General features: G+C 34.7%; 2 protein-coding genes across 6 annotated transcripts; one reads left to right on the top strand and one right to left on the bottom strand.

The window, feature by feature from the left end:
• Positions 1-294: 294 nt before the first annotated feature.
• Positions 295-10440, top strand: LOC113724738 (CBL-interacting protein kinase 32-like). 5 transcript variants are annotated; one of them, XM_072073727.1, is made up of 16 exons: positions 295-584; positions 1000-1031; positions 1876-2067; positions 2374-2436; positions 2622-2693; positions 2944-3051; positions 3167-3247; positions 4272-4325; positions 4416-4541; positions 4628-4717; positions 7285-7407; positions 7517-7621; positions 8643-8756; positions 8905-8961; positions 9052-9126; positions 10004-10440. In XM_072073727.1, exons 3-16 carry the CDS (start codon positions 1897-1899, stop codon positions 10073-10075), a joined length of 1311 nt encoding a protein of 436 aa, XP_071929828.1. In that variant the 5' UTR covers positions 295-584; positions 1000-1031; positions 1876-1896; the 3' UTR covers positions 10076-10440. The 5 variants fall into 5 exon arrangements, with proteins under 5 accessions (XP_071929828.1, XP_071929829.1, XP_071929820.1 ...); XM_072073728.1 differs by having other exon boundaries at positions 1835-2067; positions 4416-4494; positions 4614-4717; XM_072073719.1 differs by having other exon boundaries at positions 296-584; positions 1835-2067.
• Positions 10441-10988: 548 nt separating this feature from the next.
• LOC113724730 (probable serine/threonine-protein kinase PBL3) lies at positions 10989-15259 on the bottom strand. Its single transcript, XM_072073734.1, has 6 exons — positions 14914-15259; positions 13621-13946; positions 13385-13520; positions 12507-12643; positions 12285-12408; positions 10989-11737 (listed from the first exon to the last, which is right to left on the bottom strand). Exons 1-6 carry the CDS (start codon positions 14972-14974, stop codon positions 11319-11321), a joined length of 1203 nt encoding a protein of 400 aa, XP_071929835.1. The 5' UTR covers positions 14975-15259; the 3' UTR covers positions 10989-11318.
• Between the last annotated feature and the right edge of the window lie 7277 nt (positions 15260-22536).

The following is a 22536-nucleotide window of genomic DNA, read 5'->3' as shown; positions in this document are numbered from 1 at the left end:
ACACAATCCAAACAAATACATTTGTTTAAAATCATGAAGGGCAAAAATGACAAAACAAATAATAAACATGTTTTGTAACATCATATTGTAATTCATTAGTAGCCTATAACTTCATAAATATTTGGCCTCAAACTTTAAAAATAGACATTAATGATAAGTGTATAATTAATTTCTCAGAAGGTGCACTACTTTTTTATTTTTTTCACGTGGATTGTTAACTCGAAAGGTAACTGCCAGTTTGCCTTTTGTATAATGAATTAGTATATAGCATTATCCTTTCTGTATAAATTGACCATTAAATTAGCCGTTCGTAACATCTTCAAAGATCAGCAGCCTTGGACAGCATATGCAGTTTGGTTGGCTGCTGGATATACCGGCCCTTCTGCTCCCAGTGCTTGTTTGTTAGCAGTAAAACTAAAAAAGCTTTTATGGCATAACTCCTAGAGTCTGGCCCAAACAACTCCCAAAAGCCACTTTTGTGATCAGAATCAGCAGCAGGCAGCAGGCAGCAGCGAGAAGCAAAGTTAAGCTGGCAACAGAGCTCTGTTCTTATCTTGTCCTGTTGATTACAAGTATATAAGCAAGTAAGTCTGCTCAGAAATTTTGCTCAAGAATATAGTTTTGAAAGCTTTTGCAGCTGAATTTTGATGGTGGGCTGTTTCTGATTTGCGTAATTCTTGGTGGGATTTGTTCAAGAAATTTGTATACGCAAGTGAGTTTGCGTGGATGCTTTGCTCATTTGTTCAAGATTATAGTTTTAAAAGCTTTTTCAGCTGAATTTTGATGTTGGGCTGGTTCTGATTTGAAAATTCAATTGTTTTGGTTCTGGGTTTTCTGAGTTGGTTCTAAAGGATTTCAATTGTGAGAAGTTTGGTTTGAATTGGTGTGAGAGATAGGGAGAAGTTAAGTTGAGGGGTTGTTGTTAAGTTAGCTTAAATTTGGTACGCAGTTTTGGATTTGCCATTATTTGTCTTAGATGATGCTTGTGATCTATTGCAGATTTACTGGATTTTAGCTCGGAATTGACGATTGTAAGATTTCTGTCTTTGTTTCTAATTGTTCTCAGTCATTGTTTGTAGGATATTTATTTGTACAATCATTAATATTCTGTAGTCTTTCCTTGCTTATTGACTCTGGTTGTCCTTCATCATTACTTTATAGCTTGAGAGAATTGTTAATTGTCTTTGACACGTAAACTCCATTAGTATAGTGCTATTATACTTACCAACCAAAAAGAAAAAAAGAAGTGCTATTGTCGCAAACGCCTGTCTCTATCACACAAATCCACCCGCATTACGCCCTCAGAGTGAGGCAAGTAATCAAGAGCTGGAAGTTTGTCCATTTTTTATTGGTTAGGGAATTCAATTGGCTGAGCATATGGAATTCCTGAGATATGCATTCTCCCTCTTCTTTGTTTTCCTTTTACTTTCTTCTTTGTTTTGTCTTGGTTGTTGTTCTTTTCTTTCATCGTGTTAGGAGAGCTTTCTGAAGTCTTCATTTTTCATTTTGTTCTTTTAGGAATGCGGCGTATTAATGAGTCCTAGAATTGGTGTGACTAAAAGTTTCTTGGTTCAATTAATGGCTTCTTCGACTAATTGTGGAATCTACATCTCTTTTCTATACATCACATCACTAAATCTCCTTCCCAATATTGGTAAAACAAAAAATTGAACAGAATTTTCTTTGATGCTGTTGGATTGGCTTGTAAATTTTGAACGTGAGGCATGTCAACTACAAGTCTTTGTTAGCCTTGCTACTTTACTAGTTGGCTGAGGGTCTCTAAGTAATACACCTTGATCTGTTGAATCTCCAGTAACGGATTACGCTTTTTCAGGAGAGAGATTTTTGTGAGCACTGAGACCTCAAGTTTCACAGGATTTCACTGGTTATTCAAGAATGAATACTCCCAAAATCAAGCGAAGAGTAGGTAAATATGAAGTGGGAAGAACAATTGGTGAAGGGACATTTGCAAAAGTTAAATTTGCAAGGAATTCTGAGATTGGGGAACCTGTAGCTCTCAAGATCCTTGACAAGGATAAGGTCCTCAAGCACAAAATGGCTGAACAGGTTGTTATTCATTTGTCTATATGCTTTTCTTCCTGGTTATACATCATGAAAACCTGTATCTAATTTGGCTTCTTTACCTCCTACTCCCAAATTCTGCCTTCCCCCATGCTGGCATCTTCTCATCGTGACCCAAAGAAACAAGAAAGTAATAAACAAGATTAATTGTATAAACCAAAGCATGCTAGCTGAATAGCTATCTTAACATTTAAGTGCCATCCATTTTCATGGCGCCTTTTAGCACTTTTGCAGTTTCTCTGGTAAAATTTCCTCATTCTAACTTCTAATTTTGTATGTTGACTCGTGCAGATAAAACGTGAAGTAGCCACAATGAAGTTGATAAAGCACCCGAATGTTGTTCGCCTGTATGAGGTAGCTTATCTCACTGTTTATGTGTAATTAGCACTTGTTGTTTGCTTGCATGAGGTAGCTTATCTTGCTGTGTATCTGTGTGTGTAATTATGAGAAGATGTTCACTTGTATAAGTTAGCTTATTAATCCACGTTTGTGTGCCTATGTGTACTTCCATCATGATTGATATTGAAAATGACATACAGGTGATGGGGAGCAAGACCAAGATATATATAGTTTTGGAGTTTGTCACTGGCGGGGAGCTATTTGACAAAATAGTAAGTTTGAAGTTCTCCTTTTCTTCTGATATCTAGCATCTTCACCTGGGGAGGAAAAATTAGTAGCAACAAAATGAGTCTTTCTCATCTTGCTTTTGCATATTCCTTGTTTGTTAGGTCTAAATTACGCATTTTTTGTTATCTCTCAGTTTGGCAAACATTGTAGGTGCCGTAATTCATTATTCAGGTTCTTTTGCTTTCATGTTTGTCCCTAAAAAGGTGGATACCTAACATATTTTCTGACTACCAGGTAAACCATGGACGTATGCAAGAAGATGAAGCAAGGAAATATTTTCAGCAACTTATTAATGCAGTTGATTATTGTCATAGCCGCGGAGTTTATCATAGAGATCTAAAGGTAGTTCAAGTTGGTTTATCCAGCATGTGCTGATAAATGGTTGTACTAAGGATTTATCTTTTCTTTGAGGATCATGGCTTCAGTTTCCTGTGTCCTATGTTTCGTTCTCTTGCAGCCAGAAAATCTGCTCCTAGATGCTTCTGGGAATCTCAAAGTATCTGATTTTGGACTCAGTGCTCTTTCTCAGCAAGTCCAGGTACACATCACAGTACCTTTTACAGTTTTACAGCTTTCTACCACCAGAAGATTTTTCCCTCTTTCGACACCTGGCACAGGAAACAGAAGAAAAAGAAACGAATAGCATTAAGTTTCTTTTGTCTTACAGTAAGATTTAGATGATGTGAGATGCTATATACTTTCCTATTTAAGCATGTTGAGTTGTCTTCAACATTGATGACCTGAAACTGAAAATTAAACTGGTCCACATGGAAATCATCAGACACAGAAATAAAGTTCTATAATTGTTAGGCCTTCAAATTCCTAAGATGATCTGCATTTTCCAAATCATGATTTTTGGGAGAATCGTGTACACTCTTATACAGGCTGGGTATCCACCTACTAATCAATTCCATGTATTTCTGTTTTAACTTTCTTCTCGTTTTAGTCTGATCCTTCTATACCTCACATCGTGCTTTTAAAATTCGATCTTTTGGATAAAAGACCAGGATTTACAAAATTAACAATACTTGATTGAGTGTGATTCCACAAACTTCTTCCATAACCTCATTTTGTTGGCTATGTCCAGGAATAAGTTTGGTGCCAGCTAGATTATATGCCACTTTTTCCTCTAGGGTTTGAGTGCCAATCAATTGTGGAGCATGGTTTTGGAATTTTCTGACACAGAATAAAGCAGAGCTCAGAAATATTGGAATTTGTATAGATGGAAAGCTTTAATGTACTTTTCATTTTATCTTTTTGACTCTGATAAACAGTTTTTCATTCTCTGGTTTGTCATTTTCAATCTAAACAATTTTTTTGGCTTGCCAGAGTAAGCATGAGAAAAACTATGACTTCATCTATTGGGTTTTTGTTGTCTGTTATCACTCACTGCAAGTGAAATCTACCATTTGCTTAAAGTAAAAATAAAGGAAATTAGTTTTGTTGGAAAGTTTAAATTACAGTGGAGTAATATAGTTTTTGTTTACTCACAAAAAGTGGTCAATGTACATTTGCAATAATTTGAAGGAGAATAAATTACCTATTAAAGGTTGATATTGCAGGCTGATGGTTTGCTTCATACTGCATGTGGAACTCCAAACTATGTAGCTCCTGAAGTAAGATGGTGGTGAAACTCAACATGGGTCTATTATCTATATGAACATTTCTGTTTCCATTTAACAGAAAATAACTATTCGTCTTCTTAGGTTCTCCAAGATCACGGCTATGATGGGGCAACTGCAGATTTGTGGTCTTGCGGAGTCATATTATTTGTATTGCTTGCAGGTTACTTGCCATTTGATGATTCTAATGTTATCAATCTATATAAAAAAGTGAGCATTTCAGAAATTCTGTTACACATCTGTATCATCCTTTTCACGTAATGCTAGTTTCACCATGTCTAGTTTGGCATGTACAGATCTCTTGTGCGGACTACACTTGCCCGCCTTGGCTTTCATTTAGCGTCAGGAAGCTTATTACCCGAATCCTGGATCCAAACCCAATGACTGTACGCATGTTTAAACCTTCTTGATCTATATTTGTTATTCCTGCTCCCTTTGATATCCTGTCTTGATAAAATGTGTCGAAATGTTATACCCAATCAGTACTTCTTCTTTGTGTACACCATTGAATAGTCAATTAGATGATTCAGTGGAACAGTTCTCTGATCTTGGTACCGATATAGATCTAGAAATGGCGAATTAAGAAAGGGGTTAAACCTTCGGGAGATTCCAGATATGCATCAACCAGAAAAATGTTGAGGAGCCATATAGATTTATGAGTAGATAAAGGAAATGGTTGTTTATATGGTAGATCTTTGGATTTTGCAGTGATTCAGTGGCTTGAAAGTTGTGTGCCTAATAAAAAAGGAAGGACTGAGAAAGTTAACGAATGTGACCTAAAATGTATCTTGAAAAAGGAGTTTGAATTGGAAACAGTTATAAGCAGGTCTCTTCCTGTAGTATCTTTATGAAGAGCTAGATATGTGCTGCTTCATCCCAACCTCTACCCATGCAAAGTTAACCATCTAGGAAGCAAAGGAACTTCTAGGGGGTTAGGCATGCTGGATAGTGGATACTGAAGTTCTTAGATCAGAAAAAGTTCATTTTCTTTTCCTATAGATTTCGATATATGGGGAGATTCCAGGATACAGGAAGGACATTTGAGGATACTTGCAGCAGGAAAAGGAGCATGGTAAAAACTCAAGTTAAGCATTCAATAGATGGAAGCATTTTGTTTTTTCCTAAAAGTACAATCTTCTGTGGATGTTGTTGTACTTTGAAAGGACCTCAATGCACTCGTCAAACTTTTTTTGATCTCTGATTCATTCCTGCTTATCGTTGTAAGATATTCTTTGCTTTAAACATTTTATGTTCAAGCTTGTCATATCTAAACAACATAAGAAGTACTCTTGCATCAATATACCAACACAATTTGTAAAATTAATGATGGGTTTTAGTTGATTAATTTTTGTCTTTTTGTATCTTATGGATGTCTTAAAGTTGACAACAAATTTGAACATATTGGGAATACTATACGATCTATACATGTTGTGCATATAATTACAATAGAGCATTTACAGAAGAGGATATATCTACTCACTATCTCTTTAAAAAGAAATAATTAATATCTTTATACTTCCAAAATACACCTTCTGCCCCATGGTAGTTAGCCTAACTAGTCTAAAGCCTACAGGTTTGGCTGTTAATTCTATGGTTAAACTACTGGTGTTGCACATATTCGCTTTTCACCAATTTTCATTTTTTAGTGTCCATCATTTTCTTTTCACACTTTTCACATCTCCTTCTCCATCTGTACCTATAACTTAGCTGCTATGGCAGACATCAAACACCGACCACTTCCTGCCACCACTAATCACCGCCCCAAGTATTAACAAGTCATGCACATATAAAACTCCTTTTTTTTAATATGTAATCTGCAGTTCTCTGTGGGATTAACAATATTTGGATAATTCTAAAGCAAACCCAGCCCTATAGCTGCTGCTGCTTCTCCACTACCTTCATTATATCTCCCAGACAAATGATATTCTATTTGAAACTTGGAAACTGTGAAAGTTGGGGATATCTGATCCATTATTTTTATGCACTCTTGGAAAAAAAGGTACTTGAGAACTTATGCTTGGATTCGATAATTATCGCTGCAGAGGTTGTACTTTTCCTGTATATTTTTCAATTGGTTGTAAAACCAGTAAAAACAGCACAGATCTAATCTGTAAGTTGCAAAAGAAAATGGGCCAGATCTCTGAATTAGCTAACCCAAATTCGAAGTTAAGAACATCAGATTATAGTAACATCGTGTCAGTTATTTATCTATAAGGTATCCTCATTTCTTACGACAACCGCTCTAATCACTTTATGTGACACATGATTGCGTGCAGTGTTCTAATCTTGAAGCAGTTCTTGTTAACTGCATCAATTTTGAAGACTTGATGCTTCAAGCTTATAAATATTAAGTGAGAGATTAATAGTTCAACTGCCAAAATCATCACGAAAAATCTGTCACATTAAGTGAGAAACAAGCTATTCTAGGCAAGTGTACACTATTATAATCATATAGCTGAATAAAGCTACGACATGGACTAGTGGACTCCATTGAGTTCGGAATGACACATAGTTACCCGAAACATGGTTAAAAAGTTTGTAAGGAGTGACTGTAGTTGGATCTTTAGGAATGAAAATATTCAGTATGGTGTATGTCTTTGATTAAGTGATAAAAATCTTAAACAATGCTGTCCGTTAGATGTTACTCGTTGCTATCTCTAGTGCCTGATACATATTTGAGAACAATCCTTTTTGGCACTTATGAGTGGAGTGGAATGTTAGTCTTTATTCCATGCAAAATATTGCAATATTTAGCAACGTTTACTTACAATGATTACCTCCAAGAGACTTATAGTGGTATCTAACCTGTTGCAATGGAAATTACTGAAGTCTCTCTTTCTTGTATCTTATGCATTAACTAATTTTTCTCTTTTTGGTTCCATTACATGCAATGTGATGCATTAACTATTAGGACTTTTTCTTCCTTGTTAATTGATGATCATAAATGGTGCAGCGCATCACTATATCTGAAATTCTGGAAGATGAGTGGTTTAAGAAAAATTACAGACCACCTGTCTTCAATGAGAAAGAAGATACAAACTTGGATGACGTTGAAGCTGTTTTTAAGGATTCTGAAGTGAGTTTATATGCTGAACATATATTGAAACTTGATATAAATTTAGATGACTATCAGTAGTTTTGGCTGTGGATTGTCTCAGCAAGTGTATGCCCTGTTTTTATAATAGGAACATCATGTCACAGAGAAAACGGAAGAGCAACCAGTCGCCATGAATGCATTTGAGTTGATATCAATGTCGAAAGGTCTCAACCTTGGGAATCTGTTTGATGAGGTTGTGACTTGTGAACCTTTCTATTTTTCACTATTGCCTCTTTGCAAAAGCTTTAATTTTAGCAGGCAAATATGTGCTAACTATGTTTGAGAAAAGATGTACACTTAACTTTAGATTGCTGGACCCAGTTATCTGCACTCTAAAGTAGAGTCGTTTTAGCAGTGCTGTTCAAACTCCAGATACAATTCTGGTTACTAGTCTGTGATTGGCATGAGTTCTGAATGGCAATTGCAATAAGCTGCTTATAAACGAGCACATTTCTAGTGATTTTGGAATTTGGCATTAGCAAAAGTAATGACTTTATACAATTCAGAAATTGTTGTTGTGATTGTTATCAGGCCATTATTATCTGAACTCCCGCCTAATCTGAAATACTGAGTGGCTTAGAAAATGGAGGATGTTTTCATTTCTGCCACAGGTGCACTTCATACATATAAAGTTTTCCTATATCAATTCTTATGTTTATTTTTATTGAGCCATGTCTTACATGTTTTAATAAGAGACATAGTGAGGGTGAGAAGCTAGGTTTCTTGTTATACATCTGTTGGTTTGAATGATTAGTACTATGGGCAAGGAAGGGAATCCGGAAAAGGTATCTAATGGTAAATATCTATTACACTAAGGGCTGTCTTAGAATCACACCTAGCTTGGATGGCTGCAGATGCCTTCCTTTAAAGTAAATCATTTAACAATATCTATTAATATTTTTATTCATTGACTGCATCATAATTTAGTTTCGTGTAACCTATTTAAGAGTATATCATCCAACTGTCAAGACACACTTAGACAATTTATACCTATAAGATGAGTTATACCTGTATCATCGTCTGTTGTCAACTAAACTGGGCCAGCAACTGCTTTCAACCTCTAATCAGGCAATTTAATTTATAATGCATGTATCTATCATTGATCAAATTGTGAAGACAGGAGACTCTTGAAAATTTGTGCTGGGAATATATTTCATTCTGTTGCAGAATTGATGTTTTTCTCAATATTTTTTGTTTGGCTACACTTATTACAGGAATTCAAGAGGGAAACGAGGTTTACATCTAAATGCCCTGCCAATGAGATAATCAGTAAAATTGAACAAGCTGCGAAGCCCCTTGGCTTTGATGTTCGCAAGAAGAACTACAAGGTGATGGTCACATTCAAAACTAAAATTGATTCACATTTTAAAAAGTGTGGATGTGAATTTTTGGTAATTTCTTTGATACCTTGTGCTGATGATACATAAAAGGGAAAAGCTGAACTCTTTTGTGCATGGATGTTATGTTTAATCACAGATGAGGCTAGAAAACGTAAAAGCAGGAAGAAAAGGAAACCTTAATGTTGCCACTGAGGTATCTGATTACGCAGTGCTGCTTGGCTAGTTTTTCAGAACCTGAAAGAGCTTTTCAGCTTGGATTCTAACTTATCCATTTTTAAATCAGGTATTTCAAGTTGCTCCTTCTCTTCATATGGTTGAGGTGCGAAAGGCAAAAGGAGACACTTTGGAGTTCCACAAGGTAGCTTATTTTACAATTCTCTCCGTCTGCACTCCATTATTGATACCCGCATTGGATGGTGAGCTGGCTAGGATAAATTTAGATTTCAAAACTAGAGCAGTGGTCTACACTCCTATTTGTTAGTGAGGATGAGTTTGGTATTAACTGAGATTAGAGTACCGTGATGAAAGCTGAGAAATTTGCCATCTCCAAACATTAAGTTCTTTTGGTTGGCAAAGTCAGAAAAATATCTCAACTGGACTACTGAGCGAAATAGCTTGACCAGAGGTTCAAAAATAGTATGAGTTGGAGTTGACAAGAAATAGTTTGTCATGGTTGACATGCTGTAGCAAAGGCAAAATTTTGGATAGTGATAATTCCCAAAAGGGAATTTAAAAAATTAAAACAAAAAAAAGAAGAAAAGGGGGGCATGTAGAAATACTATTAAAAAGGAGAATAATCTACCCATGGCTTATAGAATATATATATAAGTAGTCTAATGGAATTTCAACATCACGAAAAAAATAAAAGAGAGAGAAGAAAAAAGAAAAGGAAACTTTTAACTAAACTGAAGTCTGCTTTCTTAGTTCTCCACAGCCTATAATGACAAGAGCATAATTATCTTTGAGCTAATCCATGTTTCCCCTGCCAAAACACTTGTCAACTATTTGATCAAAGTTTGAACCATCTTAGAAGGTTATTCTTTTCCCAGATTTGCTAATAAAAAGCTTCTCTGGTTAATGCATTATGATAGTTTGTAAATTACACATACACTTGTATCAAAGCCAGCTGCTCGAAAAGTTCTTACTACCTAATTACAGAGATTTCTACGATGTCAACTACCTATGTGTCCTTTCAATGCCATCTAACATTCCACTTATTTATTTGTTATTTGCAGTTTTATAAGAACCTTTCAACCAGCCTAGAGGATGTAGTTTGGAAAACAGAGGATGATATGCAAGCAAAGTAGATCCTCACGAGGATCAAGAGTAGTGTTAGCTCTTTTTCTATGCTTCCGACCAGTGTTGTGGTTGTCTAGTTGTCATTCTTTGGTAGCTTTCTTTTGTGGGACCTTTTTCTCCCACGAGAGAATCGATGAAGAGGTTTTCTGATTGATTGTGTAGATAAATTTGGAGTGTCTATAGTTCCAATCGAGATGGTGTAATGTGTAGCCTTGAGCTCAAGTCTTAGTTACGAGAATTGTTTAGTGGTGGGATTTGCTGTCATATAGCCCATGAAAAAGAAACATCGAGAAGTTCTTTCTCTTGGTCATTGTGTTTAACTGAAATGCGATTTCTTAATAATCATACTGAATTTTTGTTGTGTCCGACAAAATTTAAGCTTGTCTTTGTTGTTTTATGGACTATAATTTCTCTGGTGTAAGGGTCTCTCAGAGCTTAACTTGACAACGAGACAGCAGGAAAAAATATATGAAGAAAAGGATGTAGTCTCTACCAATGCAAGGTTAATGGCCAATCCAATATATTTGTGAATGGATCTTTGTTGTATCGAGGATTCAAATGTATGTGATTGCCAGTCTAGATGCATGCTTAGGTCTTGCAGCTATTAGCTGATGATTTGACATTATTGTCTTAGCTTTAGAAAACTGTATTTGTATGAATGGCATAGTTTGCTTGCCCCTCTGCGAATGATGCCTTATAGTTATACATAGTAGTCAAAAGTGAATATGGTTGTGATTTGTGACTAGTTCACATACCAAATTGCAGTTAACTAGTGCATCTACCTTACCTCTGTAAACAAGAGCATATCAAACAGAAGACCAAGTTCTGTTTATTTTCTTCACTTCATGTCAAAAATGGGCAATTATATTCTACTTCTAACCATCACATTTTTTTCAGAAAATAGTAACTAACGCCTCAATCTGAAAAATGTTTACTCTGTCTGGCATAATATTTACACAAATGTGCTTTCAACGAGCAAATCCAACAGCAAAAGAAACGAAGAGTACAAAAAATGGCAAAACCGCGGAGGTCGGTCAGCATTCATTTACATGTTCTAACAATTTATACACTCAACAGCTGGGAAAATACCAATATCAGGTAACAGTGCTTGCTAAAATACAAGAAATAGCAATTACGCTCTCTTTCATTTTTTCTTTCCCTTGTGCATTTTCCTCTCAAACCCTTTTTGCATTTCAAGAAGCCTTGCTGTTATGCTAGAGAATCTCAAATTATACGGGATTTGTGCATAAGTTATCGTGGGTGTGAGCTTGCTCTTGCATTCTTCTGAGGATGAGTAGATTTCTCGGCCAAAGTAACATTGGTGTCAAGCTTGGATTGGAGTGGAAGCCTAGGACTATCCTTGGCTGTGAGAAGCACTTCCAGGTTGGTTAGAACCTCTGGCATTGCTGGTCTGAGCTTAGGATCTATGTGGAGACACTGTAATGCAACACCCGCAGCAGCTTGGGCAGCTTTCTTGTTGTATTGACCCCCTAACCTTGTGTCCATGATTCGTGTAACTCGCCTGCTATCACCAAGGAATGGAATTGCCCAATCTACCAAAGTTTCATCATTACCTCCAATGTTTTCATCTCCCATCGCTCTTTTTCCTGTTAACAACTCTAGCAGCACCACTCCAAAGCTGTACACATCACTCTTTGGTGTCAAGTGACCTGTGTTGTTCAGGACATCAATAAAATTCAATCCACATCTGTCACTGAAGTATTGGTTGACAAAGCAAATTGACAAGATATGTTTAGCCTAGGCAGGCAGACATCGCTTCTGATAAAAGAAAATCGGTATATAAAAGATGCCAGAGATTCTGAGATAGTTTGAGTTAAATTCAGTTGTGCATGAGGATAGTGTAACTACACGCTTGCTTGAGGGATTTTTTTTCCCCTTTCCTTTTCGTTGGCTCTTTTGAATGAATGGTTTCTTCAGTTCAGAAGTCAGTCTTGCATATCCACTTGTCTTGACCACTTATAAAAGAACAAAGCCATGAACATCCAACATATATAGTTCTTATACGCTTAAAAAACAATGATCTGATCTTTATGGCCAAAATTTTCTCTTATTTTAATGTTGTTAAACATACAATCTTCACACTGATGCAACATGTTTGGTAAGGTTATAATGGTAGGACTCAGGAGACATAATATATCAAAATTGAAAAATGATTGTTTACATTCAAAAAACAGTAAGGTAAAATGCAGAAGAAACCTGTTGCTACGTATTCTGGTGCAGCATATCCCCGAGTTCCCATCACTCTAGTTGAGACATGAGTTCTATCTCCACTTGGACCATCCCTTGCAAGGCCAAAATCTGAAAGTTTTGCAGTGAAGTCCTGCAGAAGTTAGGCCGCTGAGTCATTTTACCTTGATTTGGTGTATAAAATGTTATGCTACATTTTACCTGAGATCAAACTGGAATCGAATAACTTACTGAGTCAAGTAGAATGTTCGAAGCCTTCATATCACGGTAGATGACATTGGCGCATAAACTATGCAAGTAGGACAACCCTCGTGCGACATCCACTGCAATTTTCATCCGAGTTGCCCAAGCCATAAGTTGAACTCCTTCTGCAAAAAGAGAATTTCTCATCCAGATGATATATCTTTTGGTTTATGAATAATGAATCATATAGAGACTATGGAGATGGTTGAAATGACATGTTGGTTGGTACAACTATTTGATGAGATGGAAATCCAAAACTAGTCATCTTCAATCTAAATAGTAAAGGACTTATTGACATCAAGCAGATATAATCCTTTCAAAGTTACATTCGACATGCGGAGCAAACGAAAGAGCAAAAGAAATCCCTATCAAGCAGGCAAAAGTGAATTTAAAGACCAAAAAGTGAAGGAAATACACACTCCGACCAAGACTTCAATTTAAAGTCAGTCGTAATTGAACTTAAAGTAGATGTAAAATGTTGGAATTATGCAACTTCACTGCAGATTTTCAGTACTAGGATAAATGAATTTATTGTTGAATAAATCTTCTTGTTAGGGGTAGTATCACATCTAGTGTCTATTGATTTAAACTATTTTGAATTACAAGTATCTTTTGTTGAGATTTATTAGGAGATTTGTTAGCAGAAATTATGTTGGTTTGCTTTCTGTATGCTCCATCGATAGAGAGCTCAAGATTTTATTACAAGCCTTTTTTTTTTTTGCAGCAGCACTAAGTACAAGTGTTGTTCCTTAGTTTATACTCTAAATTCCAACATAAAATCTGAAGATAAGTTTGAGACAGATGACAACCAAAGCTGGTGAAATACATAATGAAAGAGACAGTGTCTACGAGGGGAGAATACTTACTTCTAAACAGATGATTTTCCAAACTTCCCCTAGGCATGAACTCATAGACTAGAAGTCTCTTGTCTGATTCTGAGCAATACCCTATAAGCTTCACTAAGTTTTGATGGTGAAGCTGACCTAAGTAGTTGACTTCTGCCTGCCAATGTAAAAGGACAAAACACCAAACTCAAGGGTGTGAAATCTGTACGGGGTTCTAGTAGAATCACTACAAAAAGCTTTTAAATCAATCAACTTACCAGCCATTCCCTGTGACCTTGAAAGCTTTCTGTCTTAAGCTTCTTAACAGCTACTACCATCCCACTTCCTGGTCTGCTTGCAGCCAAAGTGTGCTCATCAATCCATCCCTTAAAGACAAATCCAAACCCTCCCTCACCTAGAATACTATCCGGCCTGAAGTTCTTGGTGGCAGTCTTGAGATCATTAAAGTTATAGGACTTGAGATTGCTGGAGATAGATGGATCGGGTTTCAGTACTTGAAGAGGCCTGTTTGTACTGCCTGAAAGACTTTGCTGGTTGGGAGGAGTTGAATCCTGTTTCACATTTCCAGGTTCTGTTTTTGTCTCTGGAAAAGAAAATGTTATCATATTAAGTGCAAATGAACACTAATAATCATCCTCCATGTTGAAATCAAAACTTTCAGCAATGAAACATAAAAATAATCTCTATGCTTCTTCTGATCAACATCTTTGCACAGGGGACTATACAAATTTCAAGAATCATCAACATTGGAAAGAACTTTCATCATCAAATCGAATGTGTACAATTGCACTGTTATCCTGAAAAGAGACTGCCGCAGCATGCAATAGTTGCTCATTATGTATTTAACATGATCACAAGTGATTGATTTTATGAGTTGACATTTACAGGATACCATTGCTCATCTCCTGGAAAGTTACACTGGTAAATAATTGAACAGAAGCGAAGCAATTCTCTGGAGTCTTTAACGTTCAGATATGACTGCAGCTCAAAGTAAATTACTATATCATCTCGATGGCATAAGTGAAGGGATGAACTGTAAAACTGAGAACAATAAAAAAGCTTTAGCTCCATATAATCCTGCTTTGTGATGACAACCTGGGGTCTCATCAATTTCAATGTCCAAGCTCCTAGTAGAACAGTTGAAAACTTGAAAACCCTTGCTAAAACTGCTCTGTCTTAGACAGTCTTTGCAGCTACATTCACTGAAAGAAACTTAAAGCCATCTGAATATATGTCCAATATTTAGTCTGAATTGGTCCTCAAATTAGTAGCTGCAACACGATACCAAGCTAGCTAATTATAAACGCAGGCGGCTCTTCTTCCCTGATACAAATCACCAGTAATTTGACTGGCCGGTATTCATGTACAACTTTTGCAGACGTCAAAGATATGAGGTAAAAATCAGATTAGCTGAATCTTGAAGTGGCAGCTGCCCCTTCATGCCCCCTCTAACTCCGTCAATGCATGCAAAGAAAAGGCAAACGCAAAGGAAAAAAAAAAAAAAAGGAAGTAATCATGCTTGGAGAGTATCAAGTTCATAATAGTCTTACCTAAAAACTGGCTAGAAGAAGCATTAGCTAACTTTGCAGGCTTTCCTAAGCAAATTCCCATAGTAAAAGGCAATTCTTGGCTTTGGCACCCAATAGCATCAATTCTCTAAGAAGTTGGAAACTGACTGGAGGGAAAGCAATAAAAACAGGTACAAAATGTTGCAAGTTAGAGACTATTAAACTCATTGAATTTGTGTTGGAACTGGGAAGATGCACTCTCATTACTCTTCCTACTCTCCTCTGGTCTTCAGTCAAGATTGAACAAATATTGTAGTTTGAAATTTGTTCACACCAGAATTTGAGTTTGGATGTTTCTCACTTGTAGGCTGTAGCTGGTCCCATTTGAAAATGCATCTATGTCATACTGATATTAATAGATAGACAAGTGTCTGTACTTTGACTTGGAAATGCCTGTAATTCTGACAAATAAAGATGTTTCAAAAGCCAAAAATGCTGACCAACCTTTGCTGTTTACTTTAATGAGTTCAAATTGGCACTAGTTCAATATAGACCAATTTCCCATTTTTAAATTGAGGAAGTTTTACTCATCCAATGCCGTCTCTAACTTGTTGATGTGCAAGTCATAATATATATCACTTTTAAAACTACAAGAAAATATTTCTTTATCACAAGGAATCAAAAGAGGTAGGCAAGTAGAGCCTGTAAATCCAATACAGGATAATATCAAAAACCTCCCCTAAAATTTCTCCTAATAGCACTTGGCACCCTGAAGTTTTAAGAATATCACTTACCTCCCCTAACAATTGTAAAAAGACTATATTAACCCTCACTTGATACATAATTTGCATATCAAAAAAATGGTGCTTAAAAAATTTTTAAAAAGAAGAAACAAAAGTCGCTTTCTCCTCTTTATCCTTTTTTCAACATTCTATTTTACTCATTTTTTTGGATGACTATGCGATTATTTATTTGTAAATTATAGTAAATTGAATTTCATTTATTTTTCACTTTTTGTGATTGTGATCGAATGGGGCATGATTTGTAGAACCCAAAACATTTCACAAAAAAAAATATATATAGGAGATAAATTTCATTAAACCAATATAGATGGGAGAAGAGAAATAAATCAACTAATCACACACAATAACAGCCTCTCAAATTTTCACTCTTGTCAACTAACAACAATAATAAGAATCCCTATTTATAGACTAGATGACTCGGTAAATAAGTCTTATAACCATAGGAAATGTTCTAATAAATTACCAATTCCTAACTACTATAACTTGACTCCAATAAAACTACTAAAAACTTGACTAAAACATTGCTAAATAAAAAATTTAGAAACTTCTATTTTTAAGTTTGATTAGTATGCTAACATGATTTTTTTTATTTATTTTGAGTTGATTTTCATAATGATCAATACGATTTAAGGGATTGGACACGGGTTGAGAAGAAATTGAAAAAAAAAGTAAGGTTCATAAGAAATTGGTTTTGAGTATTTAAAGTTAAATTGGTGTTATGTATTTCTTTGCAAATATCCTTTTTGTTTTTCAAATTTATATTTTTATGAACTATAGCATCGTAACGTGGTAGTATTACTGGAGATTGTTTTTTAGATGATGGTTTTCTTGGAGTAAACAAAGTAGTTCAGCAGCATTTTTGTGTATTGTTTTTTAGATGATGGTTTTATTGGAGTAAAGAAAGTAGCTTAGGAGTGTTTTTGTTTAGTGAGCAAAAGGGTAGTTTAGGTTTATCAAAATTTTGTTACACAAATAACAAAAGTAAGGGAAATAAGTGATATTTTTATAACTTTAGAGGCGCTAGGTGATATTAAGAGAAACATGAGGGGAAGTTTCTGATATTATCCCAATCCAATACTTATAAAGCTAATGATTTTATCCATCTCAAAAAAAAAGGGTCCCAAGCACTCCGCCATTTATCATCTGTTCAATACTGTCATAAGCGCCCAAAACTCAGATTCTCTTTCCTTCAAAAAAAAAAAAAGCATAGATTCTCTAACCAATTAAATGCTAAGTTTATTTCCAAGGCCTAATTAACGATCTTTTGCATTAATTTTAAGATTAATTTTTTATGCATTGACAATATAATGAGTTTTTATACTAGCAACTTTGGATGTATGCCACTTGTGCTAGTATAAAAAACAATTACACACTGACAATATATAAAAGAGTTATCCTTATTTTTATGAATAAACCTTATATATACTGATAATGTATATACTATTATATTTAGACACACGACACATATGCAAAATTTGGATTTCAAATTCAAATATATAATGAATATATATTAAAAAAACTCTTAACGTTGTTTAACATTGTAAAACTTCACCTAGAGAATAATGAATAAGTCCAAAAATAATAAACAACCTTGAACCACAAAGGTTATTACTTTAGTCCATGACTAGTAAACAATTCTTACTCACGTGGCATCTGTAAAATCAGTGGTATTAGGACCTTTATCCATTATTAGTACTATAACAAGTTAAGATTAGTTTAAAGGAGGTAGAAAGAATGAGCTAGTTGAAGATTCAAAGTAGAGAAAGCTAATGGTGAATACATAGACAGATAAATTTTGTCACCTAAAATATTTTATGTCTTTATGTCATTTCATGAAGCCAAAAAAGGGTACATGACCTCAAAACTCATTGGCCTTCTTATAAATTATTCTCATTAATTTAAAAATGTGATTTGGTGCAATTGCATTGTCTAAGATTTCAGCCAAGAATAGAATATTGCAATCCATATAAGAGAATCCAAATTCTTATATGTTTCCCTCTTCTTCTTGTGGTTGTGTTGTCTTTTTCCCTTCTTTTTGAGTCATCACATAGTTAAAATGTCACATAATGGAGTGAAAAGAAGTACAGTGCCTTAAAAATGAAGGAAAAGAGAAAGAAAGAAAATAAGCGTACATTACTTATTATTCCCAAGTAATTTTATATAATGCTAGATGACCCCCCCCCTTAAAGTTTTAAAATAGTCATATAACTCCCTTGTGATTTTATGTAAAGTGAAAAATGAATGAAATGCACAATCAATTATGATGTTCATACCAAATGTATTTTAAAAGTGCGTGTGATAAAATCTCAATATCCATGTAACTCCCTTATAATTTATATAAATACCACTTTATCCCTCAATAATTTTGCATTTATCCATGTAATCTCTCTATACTTTTTAATAAGGTTGTTAAGTCATTGATTGATTTAACATTTAAGTAAGGACAATATTGATATTTCAACTAACGATGTTACATACACTATCTTCTATCAAATTTTCACTTTACATAAAATTATAGGGGGCGAAGTAAATATTTTGAAACATTAGGAGGGTTATGTGGCAATAGATGAAACCACAGGGGGATTGTTGTAATTTACCCACAACATAATTGGTTAAACTTAGCAAGGAGTCTAAAAAATACTTGACCATTCTCTAATTCAACTATCATCCGAACAAAAAAAAAAAATTCTTCTGAAACATCAAAAAGTTTTACAGGACAATAACTCTTAGACGTAAAAATTTACCAGAAAAAAAGTCAAATTTCGACCAATCCCATAGACTAAATAATTTCTTTTATGAAATTAAACTAGTATCCTTCTGAAGACCTCCTTTATAACATATAAGATAAATTGACCTCATAAAGTTATCCTAAGAAATGTAATAGAAAATTTTTGTGCTATTACTTTACTTTTCTGATAATTATAAACTATTACAAAACTATCAAACTCTATTACAAAACTATCAAGATCCTATCAAACAGACTCTATTTGGGTCGTCTTGGATAGTGTATTTTATGGGAATTTTGTTTAAAACTTACTAGGCTTACTATTTTCTGTTTGTAGAAAAAAATATGTTGATATTTGTCCAAAACACCCAAAAATACATTTTTTCAAAACACCCATTCCTCCCTCCCGCACCGCTTGCCACCCACTGCCGACAACTTCTGCCACCCACCACCACTATCCATCTCTTCTATCCAACGCCGCTATCCTCCTCTATCACCGATACCCTATCGAATGTATTTTTTTTTTAGTATTTCTCTAAAATTTGTACATATTTTAAAGTGTTATTGAAGATGGTGTTTAACTAAAAAAAAAAAAAATTCACTTTATGAAACATCCCTAAAACACGGGTGCCAAATGGTATTTATCAATACATAACAAATGAAACTATCAATTAATAAAAATTTTCCTTGAAAAAAAAAAAGAGATAACTTATAGTCTGTTATTTGCATTAATTAATCATAAATTTGACTTCATAACACAAATATCGTACTTCTTACTCTCTTCTATGCGTAATGTACACAAGTTACTACGATAGGAGTTGAAAAGGTCGAAATTCTGCTGCTCATCTTTCAACCACCTGTCCTTTTTGTGGAAAAATCAAAAGTCTTCTTGGTCATTGATTAATGCAGGAAAGAGGCTAATCATCCAATTCAATCATTGACCAACCGTGGCATCATTGTTAAGATAGGTCAATCCGAATGTTTTCAAGGTGACGTTATTTGATGGGAAACCAAAAGTCATGGGATCACGGTTTCTGTTACGAAGCTTCCTTGTATATGCTTTTCATTTTGGGTCTTGGTATCTTTCCCTATTGGGTTGGAAACGTTAAAGATCGAGTTGGAGAAATTGCCAACTTTGTGATGAAATTCAAAAATATTCTACTAAGGGGTTCATGTTGCTGTGGTATTTCGGCCCAAAAGTCTTTGCATTCATTGAATAAAAATTTTTTTTTTTTAAATCTGCATGGAAGTAGACTTTGCATTTTGTAAACGCGAACTATGTCAAGGTTTGAATTTAAAAATACTGCACGGAAATAGAACTCGCATTTACTAAATGCAAAGTCTATTAAAATTCAGATTTAAAAAAAAAGATTGGATAAAATACACTGTACCGCCCTTGATTTAGTGATTTTTTCATAATTTGGATTAAAGTTTTAATGTGACGGAAATGATTCTCTATAAAGAAAGCCAAGGAAATGTTGAGAATATTCTTGTTTAGAAACTAAAATGGGTGAAATGACTAAAATATATAAACTTAATATGCAAGACACTTTAACCCCTTATTATTTTATGTTTTACTACATAACCCCTCATGATTTAGTGTTTACAACAAAAGCCTCTTATGGTTTTCAAATATATACATAGCTCCCTTGTGGTTAATTAATAATTTTCAACTTTACAAAGGGGTACTTTTAACATTTTAGTTGACTCCTTATGGAATGCAAATTCTGTGACGTTGACACTTTTGTCCAAATTATGAGGGGGTTATATATAATTTTTCAAATCACAAGAAAATCATGTGAAAAAGTGCTAAACCACAATGGGTAAACTGCATTTACCCTAAAAAATTTCATGGTAACAGACATTGCATTTAGTGCATCCGAACTTTGTCAAGATTCAAATTTTAATAAAAATTCTTAGAATTAGACCTCGCATTTGATAAATGCGAACTCTATCGAAGCGCCGTCAATACACATATACTAAATAATGCACGTCTAGTTATGCTAATTTTTCATTTTGATTTTGTTAAAAGACTTCATTCCAAGTTAATGTCAAGCAAAGAGAGTTTTGTCCCTACAGGTATGTGGTTAAATTAGTTTAGTAGACTCCTTAATCCCTTTTTTTTTTCTTTACCATGTTGTTAAGTTTTTTTTCCCGTATCTATATGTATTGAGATATGAATGATTGCATCTGTGAAGCATACAATCCCACTTTCCCTGGGAGGAGAGATGGGTTGCATGGGACGGGAGAGCGAATGTAAGTGAAAGGTTCTAAGTTCGAAACCTCCCATTTACACTAAATAATAATAATATAAAAAATCCCACCTTCCCTAAAGAAAGAAAAAAATGTATTTAGTGTGTACAAGATATTCATTCATTTATTAAACAAGAAGTCAATCTTGACTTACTATTTATAAGAATCAGAATATTTATTCGTGAAATAATAGTGCCTTAATTCAGTATTTGTAGTATTTCATCTTGAAGCAATAGTTCCACTTTTGCTCAATACCTTTAAAACAACATTGCTTTGCAATATAGATTTAATATATATATATATTTTTAGTCAACTAACAATTGCATGATCAATTCTTGAAGAACAGCGCATGTCAGGGCAATACTGACATAAGCTCTGTAATTGGATTTGAATTTAGTTATGGTCTGCAGGTGTAAAAACGGATGTTATAGGGTTTAGGTTCTGGGGAGTACTAATGCGTGAAACTACTGGAACAGTATGTTGAAATGGGGATGAAAAGTGAGACAAGCTCTTTGAGTAAGAGATTGACACTGCATTGGCTTCGAGCATGCTGGAATTAGAGATATCATTAGAGCATTAGCGATTTGTACCTTTGGTTCAAATTTAAGTCAAGTAGAGTAAATTCAAAGATGTTCACAACTTAATAGATCTCGACAACACGATTTTTTGTATCCATTTATGTTACAGAAAAAGTCAAGCAATTTGTACCTTTGGTTCAAATTTAAATCAAATAGAGAAAATTAAAAGATATTTATAACTTAATAGATCTCAACAACCCGACTTTTTGTATCCATTTATGTTACAAGAAAAAGTCAAATCTCAAAATATCTATGTCAATTTTTGTCTGAACAGAGACAAAACAAATCGCTTTTTAGATGATCCCTTTCTTTAGAGGAGAGTGATTATAACAATCTTTCCCGTTACTTCGTTCATTGGACCATTAGCAATTTGTCCGACGTTTATTGGAGATGCATGGGAAATTTCTCCCTTCTTGATCTACAACTCTGCAACATAATTGGCAAGTTTCTTAAACATCATTGGACCACTGCATGGGGTTCGAAGAGTAAATTTTAGTTTGAATTGCCTTTTGACAACCTCCAGGCATTGATGTATTTTGTTGACTAACTCATCACATCCAATTTTATGCTGAAATCTGAATGTACGATTAGAAATTGGAGGAAAATAACATACTGGCCTGCCCTCAAGCTACATATTTGGCCGCCCCAATGAAGGGAGACTCGGAGGGGACAATCTAAAGTCATGTTTCTTCTATTAATCCCTAGTTGCAAAATGGTTGTCTGCAAAAAAAATTTTTACATTTTTTGTGAACACGTTTCTTAATTACCTTTTTCCTGCCCGTATATCAGATCGCTACAAAATATTTTTCTATAAAAATTCCTAAAAATAGCAATCCAAGCAGCAAGAATGATGAACTGAACTACTTTAGAGCTAGAGTTTTATGAAATGTAGAAGCAAAACAGCAACAAGACTTTCAGAACCAGAAAGGAAAATGAAGTACCAACGAGACTTTTGTGTCAGTCCAAGAAACTCTGCTGACCATTGAACAAATTCGCAAGGGTGGCATTTTCAGTCAGTCACCTATTTGACGTAACACCGTGTAAAGGAAGTAAAAAACTGAAGTTTGTGGGGCAAAAGAGCAGCCCAAAAGCAATTCAATTACATGAAGTTACCCAACCCCAGTTTCCAGGATCTTACCAACAATTTCCCAATAGCTTTCTAGCCACTGTTGCAGCCTCAAATTCATCTTCTTTCCCAACAACCTTTGTCTATTACAAACACCAAAATAAAAATAAAAATAAAAAGAAAGAAAGAAGAATAAATGTAATAAACTAAAGAAGTAGACATCAATATTGTCAAGAAGTT

This window comes from Coffea arabica, chromosome 1c (genome assembly GCF_036785885.1).
Source record: "Coffea arabica cultivar ET-39 chromosome 1c, Coffea Arabica ET-39 HiFi, whole genome shotgun sequence".
In the NCBI taxonomy this organism is placed as follows: domain Eukaryota; kingdom Viridiplantae; phylum Streptophyta; class Magnoliopsida; order Gentianales; family Rubiaceae; genus Coffea; species Coffea arabica.
Note: the sequence above shows the minus strand (reverse complement) of the source record. Positions and strands in the feature narration are given on the sequence as shown.